This window comes from Rhipicephalus sanguineus, chromosome 11 (assembly GCF_013339695.2).
Source record: "Rhipicephalus sanguineus isolate Rsan-2018 chromosome 11, BIME_Rsan_1.4, whole genome shotgun sequence".
Taxonomy (NCBI): domain Eukaryota; kingdom Metazoa; phylum Arthropoda; class Arachnida; order Ixodida; family Ixodidae; genus Rhipicephalus; species Rhipicephalus sanguineus.
In genome coordinates, this window is record NC_051186.1 from 64,266,456 (window position 1) to 64,287,326 (window position 20,871).

Genomic DNA, 20,871 nt, shown 5'->3' on the forward strand with positions numbered 1-20,871 from the left:
TGGTTGAAGGCGTCGTCATCTGGAAACACCTCGTTCTTTGAGAGCACAATGACGGGTGTCATGGAAATGGTTTGGTCAGCAGAGTACTTGACCGCCACTGATTCTACGTCACCACAAAATTTTGTTTTAACAAAATCAAAAGCAGACGACTCACAGTTTGGCTCGTTTCATACTAGGATGCGACGGCCCACAATGTCCTGTAGTAGAAAACTAGTGTAGCGGTTAAAGTTACGGATCGTACCACGGTTACTGTAAAAGGAAAGAATGGGGTCAAAAAAGTTTTTTTTTCCTGCACTCGGAGGGGACACAGTCTCCACAGTTTTTCTTGGGGACCGAATTCTCGACCAGGCTCTATAGGTTGTTTACATAGGCCGTCACTTCCTCATGGATGACATTAAACTTAAAGTTTAATAGTTCCATCACGGCATCAAACGACGCGGGCACATTCACGTAAATGGTAGCGAGGTCACCGTGTGGGGCATCAAAGAGACGCTCGGTGTTCTGGTACATTTCAATAAAGTCTAAGGTAGTGTACGAGTATATTTCGTTATTAAACACCTGGATAACTTTTTGGAGGCGCTTGTCGCCCAGGAATGAGCCGAAACACCGGGTCTGCCAGCCACTTGGAGCTGCGCACATTGTTTGTCAATGGCGATACAGGATTTTCGCGTAGCCACTCGTAGATAGATTCTTCCGACGCTCCATTTGAACGTTTTCTGAACTTTGCACCCGCTCGTGCGCGTACCTCGTCAGTGTCTCCACTGCTCGTCTGAACTCCATGGGCGTCGTCACAAGCCACTGAATGCGGAAGTTTCGGGTGCAGTATTCGAAAACTCGCCCGAACTGGTGTTCAGAACTTTCGAGTTGTCCCAATACTTCATCTCTAACGTCGCGGCCCAATCATTTCCTCCCATTTTAATGTATTCCAACCCTAAAGGCTCACTATTGAAATACTTGATGAGATGGTAGAGGTCCCATGCACTGGCGTTCACAGACCAAATTGGCGAGCGATTTGGTCGTCTTACTAATCCAGCGAAGATAATACCTCGGCATGTGCCATTGCTCCCGCTGCAGTCGTGTAAGACACGGAAGTGTGGGAGTGTAGATCCTCGTGTGTGAAGTGCGACGGCAGCGATTCTGTACTGGGTGGGCCCTTGCTCGAACCCTCTGATAATGTCATGATAAATTGTCTCAGCCTCTTCGTCGTCTCGAGCGGGAAACACATGGTGCACAAGCTTTCTTCGTTTTGGAATTGACTGTAGCTGCGATGCCCAGCGTGGAGGGGATTGTAAACTTTTTTCACCTTCTCCAATCCCTGTTCCTAGTTAGGGCACGTTTGGATGTGATGCTTCTCCCACGCCTCGATCAGTTTCCGCAAAGTCCGCCAGGGTTTCATTAATGTCATAGACCGTTCTCGTCGCTCCAACCAATAAACATTGTGCTTTGTCCCTGTTGAAAAAATAATTCCAAATGGTAATATAGGGGCACCTCATCTTCTGTTTCTTGATCGTCAAGCTGACGTTTGCGTGCTTCTGCCATGGTCTCTATTAAAATACAGAAAAATGTAAGAATTCAGAGTACAGCCTAGCTAATAGAAAAAGAGTATGCAGACTTACCGAAGGCGTTTCGGGTGTCCACTTGAGGTCCTCCTGAGTGGACAGCCTGTTGAATACTGTGAATTCTGAGCTGCTGCAGACCTCTTTATATACCCCTCGTGGCAGCCTTGGAAGCCTTTCATAATTGGTGTAAATACCTGTCAAGAACTGGTTACGGTTGCGGGACAACTAGTTAGTCTCCATGACCTGCATGCCGCTCAGTAGAATATAAACGTGTTTTTTTTTCTTGTATTGTACAACAAAGGCGCTTTGTTAACACATATTTTCCTTTTATTTGGTTGTAGTTCCACTCATATATATATATATACATATATATATATATATATATATATATATATATATATATATATATATATATATATATATATATATATATATGTATATATCCTTCGCAGGTTTCCATGACAACGGCATGGTTTTACATTTTTCTGTATGGCGTTCTCGTAGTTTCGCTCAGAAAAAGTATATGTATATATATTTAAATATTGTCACGGGGTCGTGACGTCGACGAAGACAGCAGTCGGCGTGTTCAAGATGAAACTTTTTATTTGGCCGAACTTGTGTCCGAAATGATCACTCAAGCGACAGCAATACACGCTGTACACTGATAGCGGTGAACAGGGCGTCGGCTCTTGATAAACTGCTCATGGCTGGGACGCGCCGTCTTTTACACATCACGCATCGAACTTTCCAGTCTTATCACTGGTGGTCGCGCAAGCTCTGGAATAATCTCGATTATTCGCGTCCAGCGCGCAACTTTAACAAATTGACCTACTACAACAACGAAGCTTCTCGAGCACTGCGGCGCGGTCAGCGTCAAGCGTTGCTAACCGTCCTTGCTGTTCAAACCCGAACACATCAAAATGAACAAGAAGCGGACATGGCATTACCCCCCTCTGAAAGACCATCGTACCGATGTGTGTGACAGAACATAGAAGGGAAAAAAACAAGTGACAAATAAATGCCGTTTTTGAATGAGATGCACGTGAAAGCTTGCTTTAGATACGCGGATGACTTCCTGCTTTGTCTACCATACAAAAGATCAGATTCAGTTAACGTGGAAAAAAATCTTGCAGAAGTTCACAGAGGTTTATCCAGGGCTAGAATTCACGTTTGAAATGCCAACTGAGTCTTCTTTAAAGTTTCTAGACGTTCAGATTTTTCTTAAATGTGATCATCCATGCTGGATGTACTTAACAAAAGGAACAAAGGCCATCATGAGATACAGTTCTGCGTATTCAAAGTTAATCAGAAGGGCCGTAGCATTTGCTAGTCTAAAGCAAAGTGTGCAGAAATTCTGTCCTCATAAAATAGCGCAGAGCGTCAACGTATAGGTGGAAAGGCTGAAGTGCAGTGAATTTCCTGATTGTGTGATTGCGTCGGTGGCTGAAAAGCTGTTAAAGACAATTAACGGAAAAAAGAATGGTAAAAGTGAGGAATCCGCTACCGAGAAAGCAAGACCAATAGTTCTGCAATACATACACACAGTCTCACATAAGCACATGTGAGAATGTGAGCACATAAGCACAAGCATAAGATTGCAAATGCACAGAATGTCGAACTGGTTTTCTCGGCTCCGGAAAAACTAATAGGAATGTGTCGAAGGGTTAATGGCTGCAAGGGAAGAAGCCAGAGTAACAATTGCGGTATAAACCACGTTAGAAATTTTGTGGAATGCAATAAGGAAGTGCTTTACGACATTCCCTTGACATGCGGTAGGAGATACGTCGGACAGACGGAAAGGTGTTTAAATACAAGAATAAGAGAATACCGAAATAACTAATCACGCATCTGGGAAATCTAGCAACACATGTTTCGCAGTGTAAATGTGAGCCGCGTTTCGAGAAAACCACAATATTGTCGCAGGTACACGATAAAATGGAACGAGTTATAACCGAATCTTACATGATGACACAGGCACATGCCGACGAATGTATAAGCGCATCATCCATTAATCTTTCTTCAAAAGAAATCCATTTCATAGGAACAAACTAACTCTTGTCATGCGCATGCCCATTTCAATATTTTATCTTGCTTCGGGTTTTTGCGATGCTTTCACTTGGGTATATATGTGAGGAAAATGCCTTGAAATAAAACAGTTGTTAGTCTGCGCTCTGTGTTTTTGTGAACTCAGTCCGTCTTCGTACGATAAAAAAAGCGCGAATTTCCAAGATGACACACCAACTAGCCCCTGTAGCTGCTCTTATTGAAGCTGCCTTAATTTGCTTTCTTCGCCTCGAATCTAAAGTAATCTTTTGGAACACTTGCTCCACCTTTTTTAGACACACATACACATATGCATGTATCGGTTTTCTTCAGCAACGCCATCAGAGACGCCCCTTGGGAGTCGCTCGAAGGCAGTACAGGAAAATGAAAATGCGGACTGCGCGGCCAAAAGTACATCACCGCAGCGCCAAGGCGCGTTTTCGTATGTTTCGTATTGCAGCGGACCAATCGACGAAGCCGGCGCTACACTGAAAGAAATTTCCTTAGAATCTACGAACAAAATGTTCGTAAAATTTAAGGATGGCTAACCTTTTATGCAAACACGGCATAAACTTATCTAAATGCCAACAGACACGTGTCAGTTTTTTCAAATAAGGAAAGAGTCTCCTTGTTTGATGTGCCGCTAAATAGTCGTAAAAGTTGGCTTCCATTTCTAATTAATGTTCTAATTAAGTTCTAATTAATGTTGTGGCTTCCTTTCAAGTTATTTTCCAACCAAAGAACCCTCGTCGTTACCAGGCTACTTTTTTAGGCAAAGTGCTTTGGCGGAAAGCACGGGGAACGTGTTATATATATATATATATATATATATATATATATATATATATATATATATATATATATATATATATATATATATATTCACCCTGTGCATGGTTTCTCTTCTTTAATGGCATTTTTAGTTGCGAAGCATCTTATGGCGGAGCTCAAACTGCGTGCGGCGTGACCACCCTTACTGCGCATGCGTAAATCCTCTCCTCCGACCACCTCCCCACTCTCCCTTTCCCCCTCTCTCCTCCCTCTGTCCACCCCCCTCTGAAACGCGGGCTCGAGATGCCGAAACGCTGCTTCGCATCGCCTCATGGGGCGCTGCTTCGCATCGCCTTCGCATCGCCTTTAGTGGGAGATGGTGTGCCCCTCTCCTGCGCAACGCCGCGATGAGCGCATGCGCGTCTCTTCCCCCTCTCCCTCCTCTCCTACGCTCCCCCCCCTCGCGCGCCTGACGACCGCGTTCCCCGCTCGCCCTGAGAGAATTAACGGCCAGGGTAGAGGGAAGACACGACGCGCGTAGCGTTCCTCTTCGGGTTCCACGACGCGAGGTCGGTAGCATGCCCAACGAACGCCAACGGAACGCGATCGTGCAAGTGCTCCGGCTTCGCATCGCCTCATGGTCCCCTTTAGCGGGAGATGTAATTTTTAAAGTGCACAGCGCTTTAGAGGCCAGGGCTGTCGTCATCGTATGCTGTCGTCGTCTCATGTCACTTGGCGTCACGTATAGGCGAGGCCATGTATAGCACAGCCATGTATATATAGCATAGCCATGTGTGGATGAGAAAACGAAGTGAAGTTGAGTGAGGTTTTCATGTTACCACCTGTCACTTATGTTCGTCATGCAGTCACATCATCATCATCATCATCATCATCAACAGTCACATCAGGCAATACCAATTTTGGTGTATGACAAGCTAGCGAAACGGCCGCGAATGCACCATGAGCGTGACATATAAATCATGACATACATGACATGCATATCATGGTTTTCATGTTACCACCTGTCATTCATGTTCGTCATACAGGCGTGTCGCGCAATACCAATTTTGGTGTATATCAGTCTAGCGAAACGGCCGCGAGGGCACCATGAGCGTGGTATGTAAATCATGTCGTACATGACTTGCATGTCATGATTTTCATGTTACCACCTCTCATTTACGTTCGTCATGCAGTCGCGTCGAGTAATACCAGTTTTGGTGTATATCAGTCTAGCGAAACGGCCACGAGTGCGCCATGAGCATGGCATGTAAATCATGCCATGCATGTCATTACTTTCATGTCACCACCTCTCATTTACGTTCGTCATGCAGTCGCGTCGCGCAATACCAGTTTTGGTGCATATCAATCTAGCGAAAAGGCCACGAGTGCGCCATGAGCAAGACATGTCAATCATGTCGTACATGTCATGCGTGTCATTATTTTCATGTTACCACCTCTCATTTACGTTCGTCATACAGTCGCGTCGCGCAATACCAGTTTTGGTGTATATCAGTCTAGCGAAACGGCCACGAGTGCGCCATGAGCATGGCATGTAAACCATGTCGTACATGCCACGCATGTCATAACTTTCATGTTACCACCTCTCATTTACGTTCATCATACAGTCGCGTCACGCAATACCAATTTTGGTGTATATCAAGCTAGCGAAGCGGCCGCGAATGCATCATGAGCATGGCATGTAAATCATGACATACATGTCATGATTTTCATAGTACCAACTATTATTCATGTTCTTCAGACAGTCACATCGTGCAATGCCAGTTTTGGTGTATATGAATCTAGCGAAACAACCGCGAGCGCACCATGAGCGTGGCATGTAAATCATGTCGTACATGACTTGCATGTCATGATTTTCATATTGGCTTCTCTCATTTACGTTCGTCATACAGTCGTGTCGCGCAATACAAATTTTGGTGTATATCAGTCTAGCGAAACGGCCACGAGTGAGCCATGAGCATGGCATGTATATCATGACATACATGACATGTATGTCGTGGTTTTCATGTTACCACCTGTTATTCATGTCCCTTATACAGTCGCATCGCACAACACTAAGTTTGGTGTATATCAATTTAGCGAAACGGCCGCGAGTGCGCCATGAGCGTAGCATGTAAACCATGTCGTACATGGCATGCATGTCATGATTTTCATGTTACCACGTGTCAGTTATGTTTGTCATACAGAAATGTCTCCTCATACCAGTTTTCGTATATATCCATTCATTTAAACGGCCGCGAGCGCCCCGAGACCATGTCACGTAAATCATGCTGCACATGACATGCGGGTCATGAGTTGCATGTTAGGACCTGTCATTATGTTTGTCATGGACTCTTGTCACGCGATACCAATTTTGGTATATATGAAACTAACGGTACGGCCGCAAGAGCCCCAAGGCCGTGGAATGTAAATCATGCTGTTCATGACATGCATGTCATGATATTCATGTTATGACCTGTCATTTGTGTTCGTAATAAGGTCATGTTATGCCACACCAATTTTGGTATACATCCGATTAACGAAACGGCCAGGAGAGCACAAAGTCGTAGGCGGCTACATAGATAGATAGATAGATAGATAGATAGATAGATAGATAGATAGATAGATAGATAGATAGATAGATAGATAGATAGATAGATAGATAGATAGATAGATAGATACGCTCAAAATCGCAAGAAATGCTTCGCATTTAAAAAAGTGGGGTTAGCGAATGACGCTTCGCGATGAGCCTGTACTGGTGTGCTTTTTGTTCTTTTCCATCGCTATTTATGATCCTTCCGATAACGGACCGTTTCGTGTGCATGTATGAGTGTGTTCTTGGTGCGTTTCAAAGCCACTAGACTAGGCTCGCGTCATGAAGGAAGCACAGTAACGAAAGCGTCGCACAGGACAGGCCGACAAAGGGTAGGGGCATGAAAGAGAGAGGTAGGAGGGTGAAGGGGAAAAAAAAAGAGGAGGATGGTCGCACTCTGCTCGCGCGTCCCTCGGCAGCAGAAACCCGCGGCGCGGGCCGCCCCCAAGGAGAGGAGTAGTCAAGCAGGTCGGCAGGGGAGAGGATGCCAGCAGCCTCACGTGACGGGCGCGGGAGAAGTCAGCGCCGCAGGAATGTAAACAGTCCGGAGACAGCTAAATACGGGCCTCAAAGGCGCGTAAACAGATCGGCGGCGCCGAAAAAATCCAGCAGAGCATAACACGCCTGCAAGTGCAAGAAGTGCAGTGCGCGAGTCACACAGGACGTTTTGTGTGTATGTGCGAGTGTGTTCTTGGCGCGTTTCAAAGCCGCTAGACTAGGCTCGCGTCATGAAGGAAGCAGAGTAACGTAGCGAGGGCAGAGCGGCGACGATCGTCACAGCCTGCGAGATGCAGCGCGTCCTGAAGTGAAAAATAAAAAAAAATCGCGTAAAGCATTTTAAATTTCCCGCCACTGCACCCACAATGCAACACACTACAAGAGGTTGGCTTCCCAACAACACAGACCGTGGGAAAATTTTTTAGCCCATTTCTGTCACCCTCGGATGAAAAATCAAAGAAATCCGCGTAAAGCATTTTAAATTTCCCGCCACTGCACCCACAATGCAACACACTACAAGAGGTTGGCTTCCCAACAACACAGACCGTGGGAAAATTTTTAGCCCATTTCTGTCACCCTCGGATGAAAAATCAAAGAAATCCGCGTAAAGCATTTTAAATTTCCCGCCACTGCCACAGGGCGGGCGGACAAGGTCAACAAGGTGGTGGTGGTAGTGGTTTTAAGAGGCAAAGGCGCCTAATTTCTGCAGCTCGGTCGGGAGCACGGCGCAGCGCCTCAACAAGGTACCGAAAGAGTAGGATAAAGTAGGGGGGAAGAGTGAGAACAGAAAACGCAAGAAGGAGTGTGCACTCCGTAACTCAGTTCAAATCACCCGCCTCGCTTGAGCCAATCACGTCAAGCCAAAGACGTGCGTGCGGGACCACACACAAAAAAAAACACAATTTTCGACAAAAAAAATTCTGCCACAACAAAATTGCTCTGTGCTTGTATACTTATAATGTTTGTTGATATCACGCGGGGTCATCATTGCTGTCAGTTGATAATTAGAGATATAACGCAACTAAATTCAAATCACCCGCCGCGCGAGAGCCAATCCCTTCAAACCAAAACCACGCGTGCGGGACCGCGTTCAGCGCGATAAAAAAAAATGTACCGGCGTGGGGAATCGAAGGTGGTGCCGTGATAAGTTCGTTCCGCGCTTGTATATTTGCGGTGTTTATTGATATTATGTGTGCCAATCATCGTTGTCAGTCGGCGACTGGAAGTGTATCGCGTGTGGGATGGAATGGGCGGCCAAAGTTGTGTCAAGATTTTGTGTTGGTGTTCTGTGGTGTGTCGTCGTAGCCTCAACGGGCTCGTCGCTTTGTCTGCGCGCTCAGCGCTGCGTGATCGGCGTGCTTTCCACGTTTCTTGATTACGCACGGTTATTGCGTGGTTCAATCGAGTGCATCTACTAAGACAGTCCACCGCCCAGTGCCTTGTCTGACGACGACGGCGACTGTAAAGCACAAGCGTGCGCCTCAGCGGATGCCTAGGTGAGTTCAACTCGCCAAATTGCGTAACTATGTGATCTTATTGTGCGACGACATTTATGCAGGTAAGGCAGCCCGGGTGGCGTGTTCGCACAGCGGTGATGATGTACGAGAAAAGTTGTCTGATAGGCAAGTATGGATTCTGCTACAGGTAGTATCTGCTTTTCTGTGATGTTTTGTTATACATTCCTAGTAGTTGCTCTATTTGTGTCATTTAAGCCTGGTGCTGTGCGATGTCAGTGCGCGTTAAAGAAAACCAGATCCCCAAAATTTCCGGAGCCCCTCCGCTACGGCGTGTCTCATAATCATATCGTGGTTTTGGCACGTAAAACCCCAATTAATATCGCGAGGTCATCGCTTGAACCGATTGTTCAATCGCCTGCCGCCATAAAAATTCGCCTGCTTTTAAACGCACTGGTCGCCTCGTGCATTTTCTGTGAATAAAATGCAACGGTAATAATGAACTAACGTGCAAATCAACTACAATGCAGTAGACGGGGCCGCAGATAGACACAAAACGCTTGTCAAGCTGCTCAGAAGCGTATGTATCGCTGGTTGCGTCACCATCTACTGTGCTGCGCTCGATTAATCCATGACAAATAGCATAATTCTTCTATGGTGAGGATTTCAACCTGGCTGCGCAAGGTTTTTATTTTTTTATTCGTATACCCTAAAGGCCCACTTGGGCATTACATAGGGGGTTTTGAGACAGTTATATGAACAAACTTGCAAATAAGACTATTGGTAATATACACTGAAAATAGTAAACAATATAAAACATACTACTATTAATACAGGTTGGGGCGCGTAGCATTTATTTCAGGGGTCTCGAACTCGCTTCAGCTGTGGGGCCGCAGTCGCGAAATTTTTTAGTCTCCCGCAAGGGCGGGGACAGTGAAAAACTGAGAGGGGAAAAGATGGGGAGGGGGAGGGGCATGAAAAAAATTGTCAACTAACGTTGCCATTTCAAAGACGGCCTTTCCCATATACCATATTGTTGACGATAGAACGCGTTTATGTACAGAATGGCCCACGAACCCAATTTCCGAGCGGCACGCCTACCGGCCGAACATCGGAGTGACCCGCCCGTGCGCAGCTTGATCTGCCTACCACGCGTCGGCCTCGGTCATCATCTCACTGGCCTCGCCTTTCATCTCTACCACCTGGAAAGCCGGCGTGGCCGACGGAGGTGAGGTCGCTGGACGTACGGCTTTTCACAAAAGTATACCCTGCACCTGCACCACAATTGTGACGATTGAACGCGTTTATTTACAGAATGGAAAATGAATGCAGATGTACAGCTCGGAGCGAAAAACAGTTCACCGAGCCGCTCGCGAGCAAGCCTCGTTCTCGTCCTCTTCATCTACTTTCTGATAGCGTGTTTAACTATATTTGTCATTTCTAAAGGAGATTTGATGTCAGGTTTTGAGAAACATATCGACACTGATACATAGACGGTTTTACATAAGACACATGGGCGCGGCCACAAATGCTGTTAAATTAGTTTTTTTTTATTTTTTATATAGCGACGTGAATTAACAAGGTCACTTAACGTCGAATGCACCAACCCAACCGTTTTCATGCGCACGCGTTGTACTGTAGCACTGTTTGTTTAGTTCAAGATACAAAACAGCAAAGTTAACAGCCCAATACGTGGGCACCAAAAACCATCAGTAAAATAGTCTATAGAAGGACCGAAATCGATACGCCGATAGTGAAGTATCGAGTTTATATTTCACCGTTATGTTTAAGTGTATGGTAACCACATGGGGTGCCTTATGAAAAAATGCTTAGATCAGTCTCGCCCGAGTTGCTCACGAGCGTATTTATTAAATAAATTAAAGGAAATATCGGACAAGGACAGCCATATGCAGGCTGGGCCGCTGGCTAGAGATATACGGGCCATATGTTTGAGAACATTGATTTAGTTCTGCAGAAAACTTACAAGAAGGCAATGCATTTGACTGAATCATATTATGTGCTGGTAGTAACAGTAAGTGTGCATATAACTGCAAGCTTAATTGGAAGTAGTACAGCATGTCTATATAAATTATAATTGACAGACGTGTGTGTCAGTTCAACTAAGCTTATTAAGGTAGCGTATGTTCTGCTTGTTGCTGTGTTTGCCTGGGAAGAAACGTGTCAATTATTAGTCCTGTCATTACATATATTTGTTTGATGAACCAAACATGTTCTCTCTAATACCAATTCTTTTAATAGTGGAGTAGCACCATTGCAAAAACTTCTTATCACAAGTGGCTTGGGATGTGATGGTGTATCAAGAACATTACTTGATTTTGTGGTACCGTAGTTTTCGCTTTCCTTTGTACTTTGCTAAAGAAGCATGAAGCCAGAAGTGGGGTCTTATTTGCAGTATTCACAACCAAGATGTATCAATCAGGGAAAGGGATGACAGTGCTGCTTTAGTTTATGCAGTTATAAATTGAAGAATGTCATTTCTGATATGTTTACATGTTTTCTGATCACAGAATTCTGGACAGTGTGGTTATACTGATTTTGTGGCGTGCCAAGCACTACGAAATTGAACAGACGAAACAAGGGGACTGGATCAAGGGCTACTTTTTCTTGTTAGACACAACCTACTAATGCAAACAGACAATGAAGCCAAGGAAGGCATAGGGGAGATTATTTTAGTTTTTAACTGTAGTGTGGTAATTTTTACATAAATTGAAAGGAATTAAAGTCAACAAAAGAGACACTTGCTCCTGCCAGGGACCGAATCTGTAACCTTTGGATAGTGCGTCTGATGCTCCAATGGAGCTGCAACAGTGGTCATTGTCCCATCCATCCCATTGAGCACCTCAGTGTGTAATCCCAACAGTACATGCTAGTGCTACTTTTGGCCATCCTGGCGTCTTGTAGAACTCTTTACGAGCTGGCAGCTGGCCAATGAACCCTTGCATGCTACCTGAAGCCATCAAGTCTACCGGGACGAGACCCTATAGCTATGAAAGGACAAAAGAAACATAGTGAATTAAGGGCTCATTGAATTGAACAGACACTTGTAGGGCACAGCACGAGCCCTGCATATGAATTGACTTTAGTGCAACAAGGTTTTTTTTTTGAAGAGTTCAAAACTGGGCTTGTTGGCAAAACATGCCCAAGATTTAAAACCATGCAAGAGCAGCAGAGGAGACAGAAAAGCCAACACAGTGCTCAATCTTTGCTGTAACCTCTGGTGTTCTTACACTTCTACTAAGTCTTCAGCTATCTTGAAATCTTCACATTCATGATGTCGTACAATAAGGGTGGCTCGTTACCATACATTGTGTACATAGAGCATACACTGATCTATTTAATATTGTGATGAGAGTGCTGATGGAGTTTTCTGTGCAAGTTGCTTATTCGGCAAACTGTATTCTTCATACTATTTTAGTACGCCAGTGTGGGAAAGCTTGACATGTAACGCATAATTAAAATTGTCTGCAAAAATCCATTACTCCACTAATATTTGCTCTTAATGCATCCTAAGCTCATCATTCATGGACAGTTTTGGTGTATCAACAGATACTTGTGTTAAGCCATCATGTTTTATATGTACTACTTGTGTACTGTAAGGCCTCTATTGTGTGCAGGTTATGGAATGTTTTGTGGCATCTGTAATGCATGTACCCAGCATAGACGACTGACTGTTCAAGGAACTGAAGCAGGGGACAGCTTGCTGTGAAAGATGGGAGCATTCTTCCTCTGGTCTGGACAAGCCCATATTAAGTGGTAGGCATTGGTTTCCTTCTCTACAAATGGGCAGTTCGAGAAGAGTAGCTTGGGCTTGTTGGTACTTAATGCGAGTAAAATAGCGCACACTTAGAGTAAGCAGCATGACACAAGCGCTATCAACAGATGAATATTTGAAATAGCAGAGAAAGACTTGTGTACAGAAATGTGTCAGGTGAGTGTGCAAGTCACACAGGCATGACTGCAAACGATCTGAAATCGGCACAAAGGATCGGTAGCTCCTTTACGGGCAAGCTAACAAAAGGCATGCTAACACACCGTGTGCCTAACTTCTCAATCATTTTGGCTTCTATTATCTCACGGACTGCATTTTCTTTACTGTTCACAATCACGTCAACTCCATCAAATTCAGGCTGACATTCACACGTGCTACAGTTGCATAGCTAGGTGACCGTTTTTGTGCTTTTGTACATTGCAACGGTGTTCTCTCAAACGATCGTTGAGGCATCTAGCGGACTGGCTAATGTAGAACTTTCCGTAATGCAGTGGGATCCGATACGCAGCATGATCAATGCATCTAACAAACGTACATCTATGTTTCTTTGAGCATGTCGCTAGTAGCTCCTTCCTAGGAACACTACTATTGCAAAGGCTGAAAGGTTTTTGAGGGGCACTAAACACAACAGATACATCAACGCGACCAGCAATCTTCTTGAGATTATGCACAATATCATGCATGTAAAGCGCTACACAACAATGCACTCGATGGTGCGGGCAGATAATTCGTGAAGTATAATTTCGACCACTGCTACCTGTTGCATTCTCGGATAACCAGCTTCCAGTAAGCGACCTGTTCTTCAGCGCAAAAACACAAAAGTGAATGCCCTCTGCGTGTTAATATATCTGAGAAAGCAGCATAGCAAAAATCTATTTCTAGCTCCTTGCTAGAAAAACTAAATCTGCTGCAGTGTAATGATCCTTTTCAAGTGAGATATTCTACCTTAATGATAATTTCAGAGAGCACCGTGGCAATCAAGAAAAGCACAAAGACGGTCTTCTAGCTATGCAGTGCGACATGTGGATGTCAGCAGGAATTCGATAAAGTTCATGTGATTGTCAAAAGTAAAAAGTTAGTCTGTGAGATGATTGAAGCCGAAATGACTCAGTGGTTAGGCACACGATGTGTTAGAACGCCTTATATTAGTTTGCCCGAAAAGGAACTTGTATTCCTTTGTACCGATTTCAGATGGCTTGCAGTCATGCCTGCGTGACACGTGCACTCACTTCACCTGTTTCTTTACATAAGACTTCCTCTGCTATTTCAAATAAACAATTGTTGTTAGCGCTTGTGTCATGTTGCTTACTCTGTCCCTGTCTAAGTGTGCGCTATTTTACTCATCCAACTGAGAAACTTATGACACTATATGTGAGGAACACCAAGACAGGAAAGAGTATGTAATAGCAAGTGCTTGTGATATTGTTCAAACACACAATGTTGCAACTTGCCTGCAGCATAGCTTGCACCTTCACAGCTCTTTGCAAACAGTCGTGCAGTTGGGCACACTTCACCCTGCTGTTCTGGGTCACAGAGAATGTGGCCGGTTGGACCAGCGTGATGTGACATGTACCCAAAAAATATATCGTCTGAAGGACACTCACCATTGATACCTTAAGCTCAAATAAAGAGCCAAGGCTTTTATGCTTCGTTACAGCCTCTACAATGGAAATCTCAGACTTCCAGTCACATGCTTTGTGCTGCTTACAAGTTGCTCCTGTGATCACTTGAACCATTCCTGTCACTCTCTTGTCATCTTTGAATGACACCAGCTTCTCTTCTGATGAGCTCGTGAACACAGCAACGTTGCTGATAGTGCATTTCAATTTTTTCTAAGGATATATGATATCAATAGCTGCATTCGTAAAGAGAAATGGGAAAAAGCATACCTGAAGCTATGTCTCGCTAATGGCTGCAGCCGACCTCACTTTCATGAGGAACAGGCACTCAAAGATGGGCAAAAAATGTCTCAATAGAATCTGATTTCTTGTGTCACTGTCTGTCATTGAGATGCCGTTTTCGCTTACTTTTTTATCATATTTTTCACACCTTCCTTGGTGAAGTAAGATGCTCAGAACGAATGAAACAAGTTAAAATGTTTTTTCCCATCAAGCCGTCCAACTAACTTCTTTTCAGCGTGCAGTTCTATTCTTTATAAAGCACTTCAAAAACTTTTCTACTGAACTATACATAATGCAAGCTCCCTCCTTCTGTGAAGCACAGTGTTTAAAGCAAAAGGGCATGTGAACTTCTGTGGATTTTTGTTCTTGGTAGTGCATAATTGCAAGCTTCAGTAGTTGCCAAGTCTTAAATATGTGCTGTTCATAACATTTTGACTGCAAATAACTTTTGTTCATTAGCCAACTTTATCACTGCATTGGTTCTATTCGTATTGTTGTGTTGTACAGAAACAGGGTGAAATATTTCCATGTTCTCTAAACCTTTCAGACGCCACCAATGAAAAACTGTCTGTAAATGCGTCAAATTGATACATCATTTCAAGGCACTCGATATTCTATTGCAACAAAAATAATGTCATAATGCATTAATTTATGTGTGTTATAGTAATTATAATTCAATTGTAATAAATATCTGTTTATTGTAAAGTCATTCATGCTACGTTCTTACATTAATAGAATGAAATCTTACGCCAAAAATATAGTGCAAATTTGTTTTTGTGTATGTTCATTTGGAGTGAAGAAAAATTATACTTTTGGCATGGCTCGCAGGAAGGAGCACTTCGAACGACTCGTTGAACAGTGTAGTGCCTTCAGCAAACTGATAATATACAACAGTACACTGCAAAATGAAGTTAAATGAACACAAATTTATTATGCAGCAGGTTCATTTGATCCAAAGCTCAACGTATCTTGTTCAACGTATCTTGATCAGCGCTTCTTGTCATTCCTCCCTGTGTGCGTTGTCTTGCTTTTCGCGCTGCTTACTTCTAAGGTATCTTGCTCTCTATTAGTCCTAGTCGTTACCAATGGCAAAAATAAGTGGTGCACACAATTGTGTACATAGCGTGTCAAAGGGTTAAAGGTTAATTTTCTGGAGAGTCCTTTGCTTTGTAGGTGGCCAAGTAAAGCCTCACTTTAGTTGTAATTATGAACCACATTAATTGAAAAGCTAACATTAGTGATAAGATTCAGTGAAACATAAATACTCCGTATCATCAGATCTTATTGCCAAGGGCCTCTATGCACTGTGTGATCTTTTCTGCATATGCAAGACGTAGAAGTGTCAAGGGTGAATGCAAAAGAGATCATCTTCAGTTTTCTCTGCTCTGAGGTGTCAATTTTATTTTGAAGGGCCTCACATAAGTAGTGCTTCAGATTTGACAAATGATTTTGTGTGCTTTTTTAAGATGTCAGGGAAACCAGGGTTTGCATTCATTAAGCACCATTGTCTTCATTAGCATACTGCAAAAACATTATTCCTAGAAGCCTGAGTGTTACTGTGTAATGACAGCATTCAGGCCTTCATTTTGTATCATAGCTAGGGTTAGCATGACACTACATTTCTTGTTTTACTTGGACATTTGTTCTGTGCTTTCCTTTTTGTTTTTCAGTCACATTTTAATGAGTCATTTGGTTTCAGAAGTACTTCAAAGGTACCACAGAATGTAAAGTGCATTCTGACTTATGCCCACATGGCAGTTAGATGTTTGTACATATGTGAACATCGTATATGTCTCTGCACAGGCATGAATGAACGGATTATGTTGCACATTAAGTAACATGTAATTGTTTAGAGCAAGACAAGGGACATAGAAATATTATGTTCATGTAAGACAAAGGCATGAGATGGATAGATTCAATGCCTGGAAATGAACAGTGTTCAGTACTGTGATATCAAGGGCAATTCATTGAATAGTATTAAAATTGCAAGATTACTAAGAAAGAGAAAAATATCTCTCGTGAGTGCATTTACTAATCCTGATGTGAAATAAACTTTGTGCTATCTTTGAATTTTCATGTTTATATGTTACCACACTGTGCATGCTGATGGCAGTGACGACAACTGCAAAGGGTAAATGTTGGAAAAGCTACAGACATGAGAGCTAGGTTAAAGGTACACACAAGTGAACTGTTGTATTTTAAAATTGCGTGGTGAATTCCTTGACGTAATATTCATATTGCTTACTTTTACTTTATTCAAGAATTCTGGTGGGTCAACCAAAAAACATTGAAGCCACATGGCAATTGGCTCTGTATTAATCACAGCTTAAGAGGATTAAAAAGTTCCTTATAAATAAAACATCCTTGTGATGTTTCGAAAGCAGGAACAAATGTGATAATGACTTCATAATTGTATTATGGAACAAACAGAATATCCAGACGACATATTTTTGTGCCTTCCAGGGAGATGTTCAATATCAACCCGATGCGAGGCAGCAAATGTGGAAATGGACGCAAGTCAAGGACAGCTGCAGACAGCAAGATAATGAAACTGATACAGCGATTGCACTGAATCACTGAAGATGTAAGTTAACTTTTTTGCTGGTGTTACTTGCTGATGAGCTTGTAATCCCTGCTATATTTTGGTTGCGTGTGTAGGGCCTGATATTCAATAAGGGTGTGCTGAATATATAGGTTAACAAGCCTGAAATGGTCAGTCTGAGGAGATCCATCATAAACATTTTTATTGAAGGAATGTTGAAGCACTTGTTTTCACACAGAACAAGACAACCTTTATGATAAGTGAAAGCAATTTTCAGATATACTAACAATATTTGCAGAATTGTGTTGTCAAATTTACATTCCTTATTCCTAATTCTTTTTTGCTTGCATGCTTCCTCGTATCTCGTATAAACAAGGGGCACCAGTGCCACCCCGTCTATTGTTCATAATATGAGGGGATGCTTTGCTTTGTGAAAAGGAACATAAGAGCCCTATGTTAGCTAGAGACTGTTCTACCAGCTGTAGGCGGTGGTCTGGCATGCATTCGCCTCCTGGCCATGCCTGCTTATTTTGACCCCCAGTAGCCGACAGCTTGAGCAGATGTGCTTTCTCATGCAGCAAACTGTGCATTCTAGTCAGCTGTCACTGAGCGTCGGCCACACTCTCGCATACCCTCTTTCATGAATGACTCTGTGTATGTCAGCAGACTGCAGGTTGTCATATTGACATCAGCAGGAAAGCACATACATGGTGCTATTTGCTGTGGCTATGTAACCAGACAATATACAAGAGGGCAGACAGTATTAGCAAAGAAAATTGCTTAAGTTGACCAAATCACTCTTCATTAATTTCTCTCATTGCTGCAACAGCATACTTTCCGCAGTGTAAGAGGCTGCCTCATTCTCGGTGCTAGGTGCTTTGCCACGTTTGCTGCATTACTAAGCATCCGAGCTCGGGGTCGCCAGGAACAGAAAAAAGCCGAGAGCGAGAACAAGCTGGAGGTGTAGTTTATTTTGTTAGCGGTCGTTTCGATCGAGTGCTCGGTTTGATCAAGTTACTCTGAATGAGACAAACTGTTGCTTGGAAGCAGGACAGAATGTCAACGTCAGTGCCACAAAATGCAAAATGCTCCTGAGAGGTTGTGTAGCTAGCTTTGCTGCATACTGCAACAATGCAAGGAATAAGCAAGTAGAGAGCAAAGCTACGTCCCCATTATGATAAACAGGAGCATCTGCGACCTCGATTCCATTGTCAGGTGTTGAGTTTCTGGATCCCGACGAGCAGGGACGTGCGTTACTTATGAACTCCAAATGGAAAGTGTTTAATATTGTGTAACACATTAAGCTGTGAGAGAAAGTTGGGCAGCATCGATGTGCCTGCGTTTGAGCGAATGCCTTGGGCTGTTGATGCTGCCTATGACACTCACTCATTTTACATTTCGAGTTAACTTGTGAAAACACCACAGCCAAGGACAATTCGCAACACTGTCCACCTGAAACTACTTGGCGTGATGTGGGAGCGGTAACTGACACTTTGTTTCACAAGCGCACCTTTGGAGTAGCTCATTGCGTACATTTTGATTTGCTTATTTCATGTTGCATGTGCCTCGTTTTACGCAGAAAGGCTAAATGTCACAAAACGTGTTTTTATCTCCTCTTTAGCTCTTTTAATTTGGCATTTTTGACAAAAACCGACACTCCTTCTCAGCCGGCCTCAGTTCGAATCTGTTCACGGCCATTGCACGTGTCCGACAGCTAGTGTGCAAAATCTGATTTTCACTTTTGCTTTGTTTTCTTGCTTTCAAGAGCACCCTTTGCTTGAACAGTTACACGTCTTATCTCAACATGGTAATCTAGCATTTCAACTGAACTTAACGTCTCCCCTCATGTCTTTAATGTCGTCTGCACAGAAGTTATTTGGATTTTTTACGGTGAACACTACATTTATTCAATCATGCAGGGGTTTAGGGTACACATGCCCTTTTCTTTTTTTATGAGTTTGGGCGGGCTGTGGATGCATCAAAATTAAAAACCTGCTGCTGTGTGGCTCATTTGTTTTTGCAAGGTAGATGCAAAATTCAGTTTCGGCACAGATTGCCTTCTTTTTTGGTTCAAGTGTCCTCATATATTTTTTTTCTTCTCTTTTCAGATGAGCCGGAATGCGAACAGTATACTCGTACAGTTTGGCAGAATAAACCCCATCTTTATGCGTTCAGAGCAGCTGGATGTTCACTGTTTACTTGGCAAGAAGTAGTATGTATGCATGCTTCCTGCCACAGCTATGTGCTGTCCCACACTTTGTGGGAAACACTGAATTCTGCATTTGCTGAGAAATATATGTGCCAAATAGTGCATTTTGTTGCTTTCCAGTCACCAATGCACAGAAGTTGACCCCACACTGTACTTAAAAAGTTGTAATAATGGGTGTTCTGTGGTGAAGAAAATTATGGTGCTTTACATGCAGCTACCGCAGTGATTATTGACTGATGCCAGTGGCAGCTTCTACTTTGCTGCGAAGAAGTTGTTAGAGAGAGGATACACAGGTTAAGCAGTAATAATGACAAAATTTCCACAGGATGTTATATGCAGCAGTCATGAGAAAGACATGCATGCACATGTTGCCCCTGTTGTAACATATATTAGGCTACAAGTGCCATTATATTTGCCCTGCCAAATTACTTGTTCAAGTTGAACAGCAATATCTGTTCTTGGGATTGCCAGACTTTTTGTGATTGGCGTCCAACAATGTTTTCACCAAAGTTTCATCCCGACCAGGCGAGCTGTTGTCAGACCCTAGACTTCAAACAGCCAAACTATGTACGATTAATTTGTATGTGGTGCCAGAACACTTCAATTTTCACTGAAGTAGCACTCTTGTAGCCTGGCATTTGTTTCAACAGGGGCAATATGTACATGCATCTCTTTGTGACTGTTGTGTTCAACATCCAGTGGAAATTTTCGTCTCCATCACTGCATAATGCATTTTTCCTCTCTCTAACAACTTCTTCGCAGCGAAGTAGCAGCTGCCACTTGCATCAGTTGATAACCATTGCGGTAAATGCATGTAAAGCACCGAAACTTTCTTCACCACACGGCACCCATTATTACAACTTTTTAAGTACAGTGTGGTGTCAAGTTGTGCACTTTGGTGACTGTAAAGCAACAAAGTGCGCTATTTGGCACATTTCATATTCCTCAATAGTGCGAAATTTCCAAGTCATTGCATGCAACATTTTCAGACATTACGTACATTTCCAGGACACATTACGTATGACAATCCTAAGGTGACATCACGTACAACGTACGTTTCTTCGAGACATAACGTACGACATTCCTAAGAGGACATTACGTACAATGTTTCTAGGAGACAATGACAATACGTACAACATTCCTAAAAAGACATTACGTACAATGTGTCTAGGAGACAATACGTACAACATTTCTAGGGAGACTCCGTTTGCGGAAATCGCCCTATTTGGGAATCGGAAAAGTGATCGGCAACTTTTTACCTTCAGCTTTTTACGTAAACAAGGGGCAAAATTTTTAACAGTGTACGTAAAGTTGCCCATGCGCAAAATACGTCACTTCGCGGGCGAAGAGGACTGCACAGAACCTGGAGAGGGGTAATTCTTTTTCAAAATGGAGCATCTGCGCGGCGTGCAGCGCTGTGATATTCGCGAAATCTGGTCCCTGCGGCTTTGTGCACGAAATAGCGAGCTTGTTCGAGAGGAGTAAAAAATGTTAAAGCCTGTTTACTAGCCCTT

The 20,871-nt window shown here is 43.3% G+C and overlaps 1 protein-coding gene and 1 long non-coding RNA gene across 5 annotated transcripts in view; one reads left to right on the top strand and one right to left on the bottom strand.

The window, feature by feature from the left end:
* Window positions 1–15,265, bottom strand: part of LOC119373315 (uncharacterized) — a 64,951-nt gene extending 49,686 nt beyond the window's left edge. For 2 of the 3 annotated variants that reach the window (XM_037643341.2, XM_037643342.2), the window contains exon 1: window positions 14,157–15,265. In XM_037643341.2, the coding sequence (XP_037499269.1) occupies window positions 14,157–14,441 (285 nt within the window). In that variant the 5' untranslated portion in view covers window positions 14,442–15,265. The remainder of the gene's footprint in view (window positions 1–14,156) is intronic. The other variant, XM_037643340.2, reaches the window with a different exon arrangement.
* On the top strand, window positions 9,929–19,502 carry LOC119373316 (uncharacterized). Of its 2 annotated transcripts, none has more exons than XR_007417947.1 (4): window positions 9,929–10,176; window positions 12,551–12,689; window positions 17,070–17,190; window positions 19,257–19,502. It is a non-coding gene; the product is annotated as an uncharacterized LOC119373316 (long non-coding RNA). The 2 variants fall into 2 exon arrangements; XR_005179811.2 differs by having other exon boundaries at window positions 9,935–10,143; window positions 12,592–12,689.
* Window positions 19,503–20,871: the final 1,369 nt, after the last annotated feature.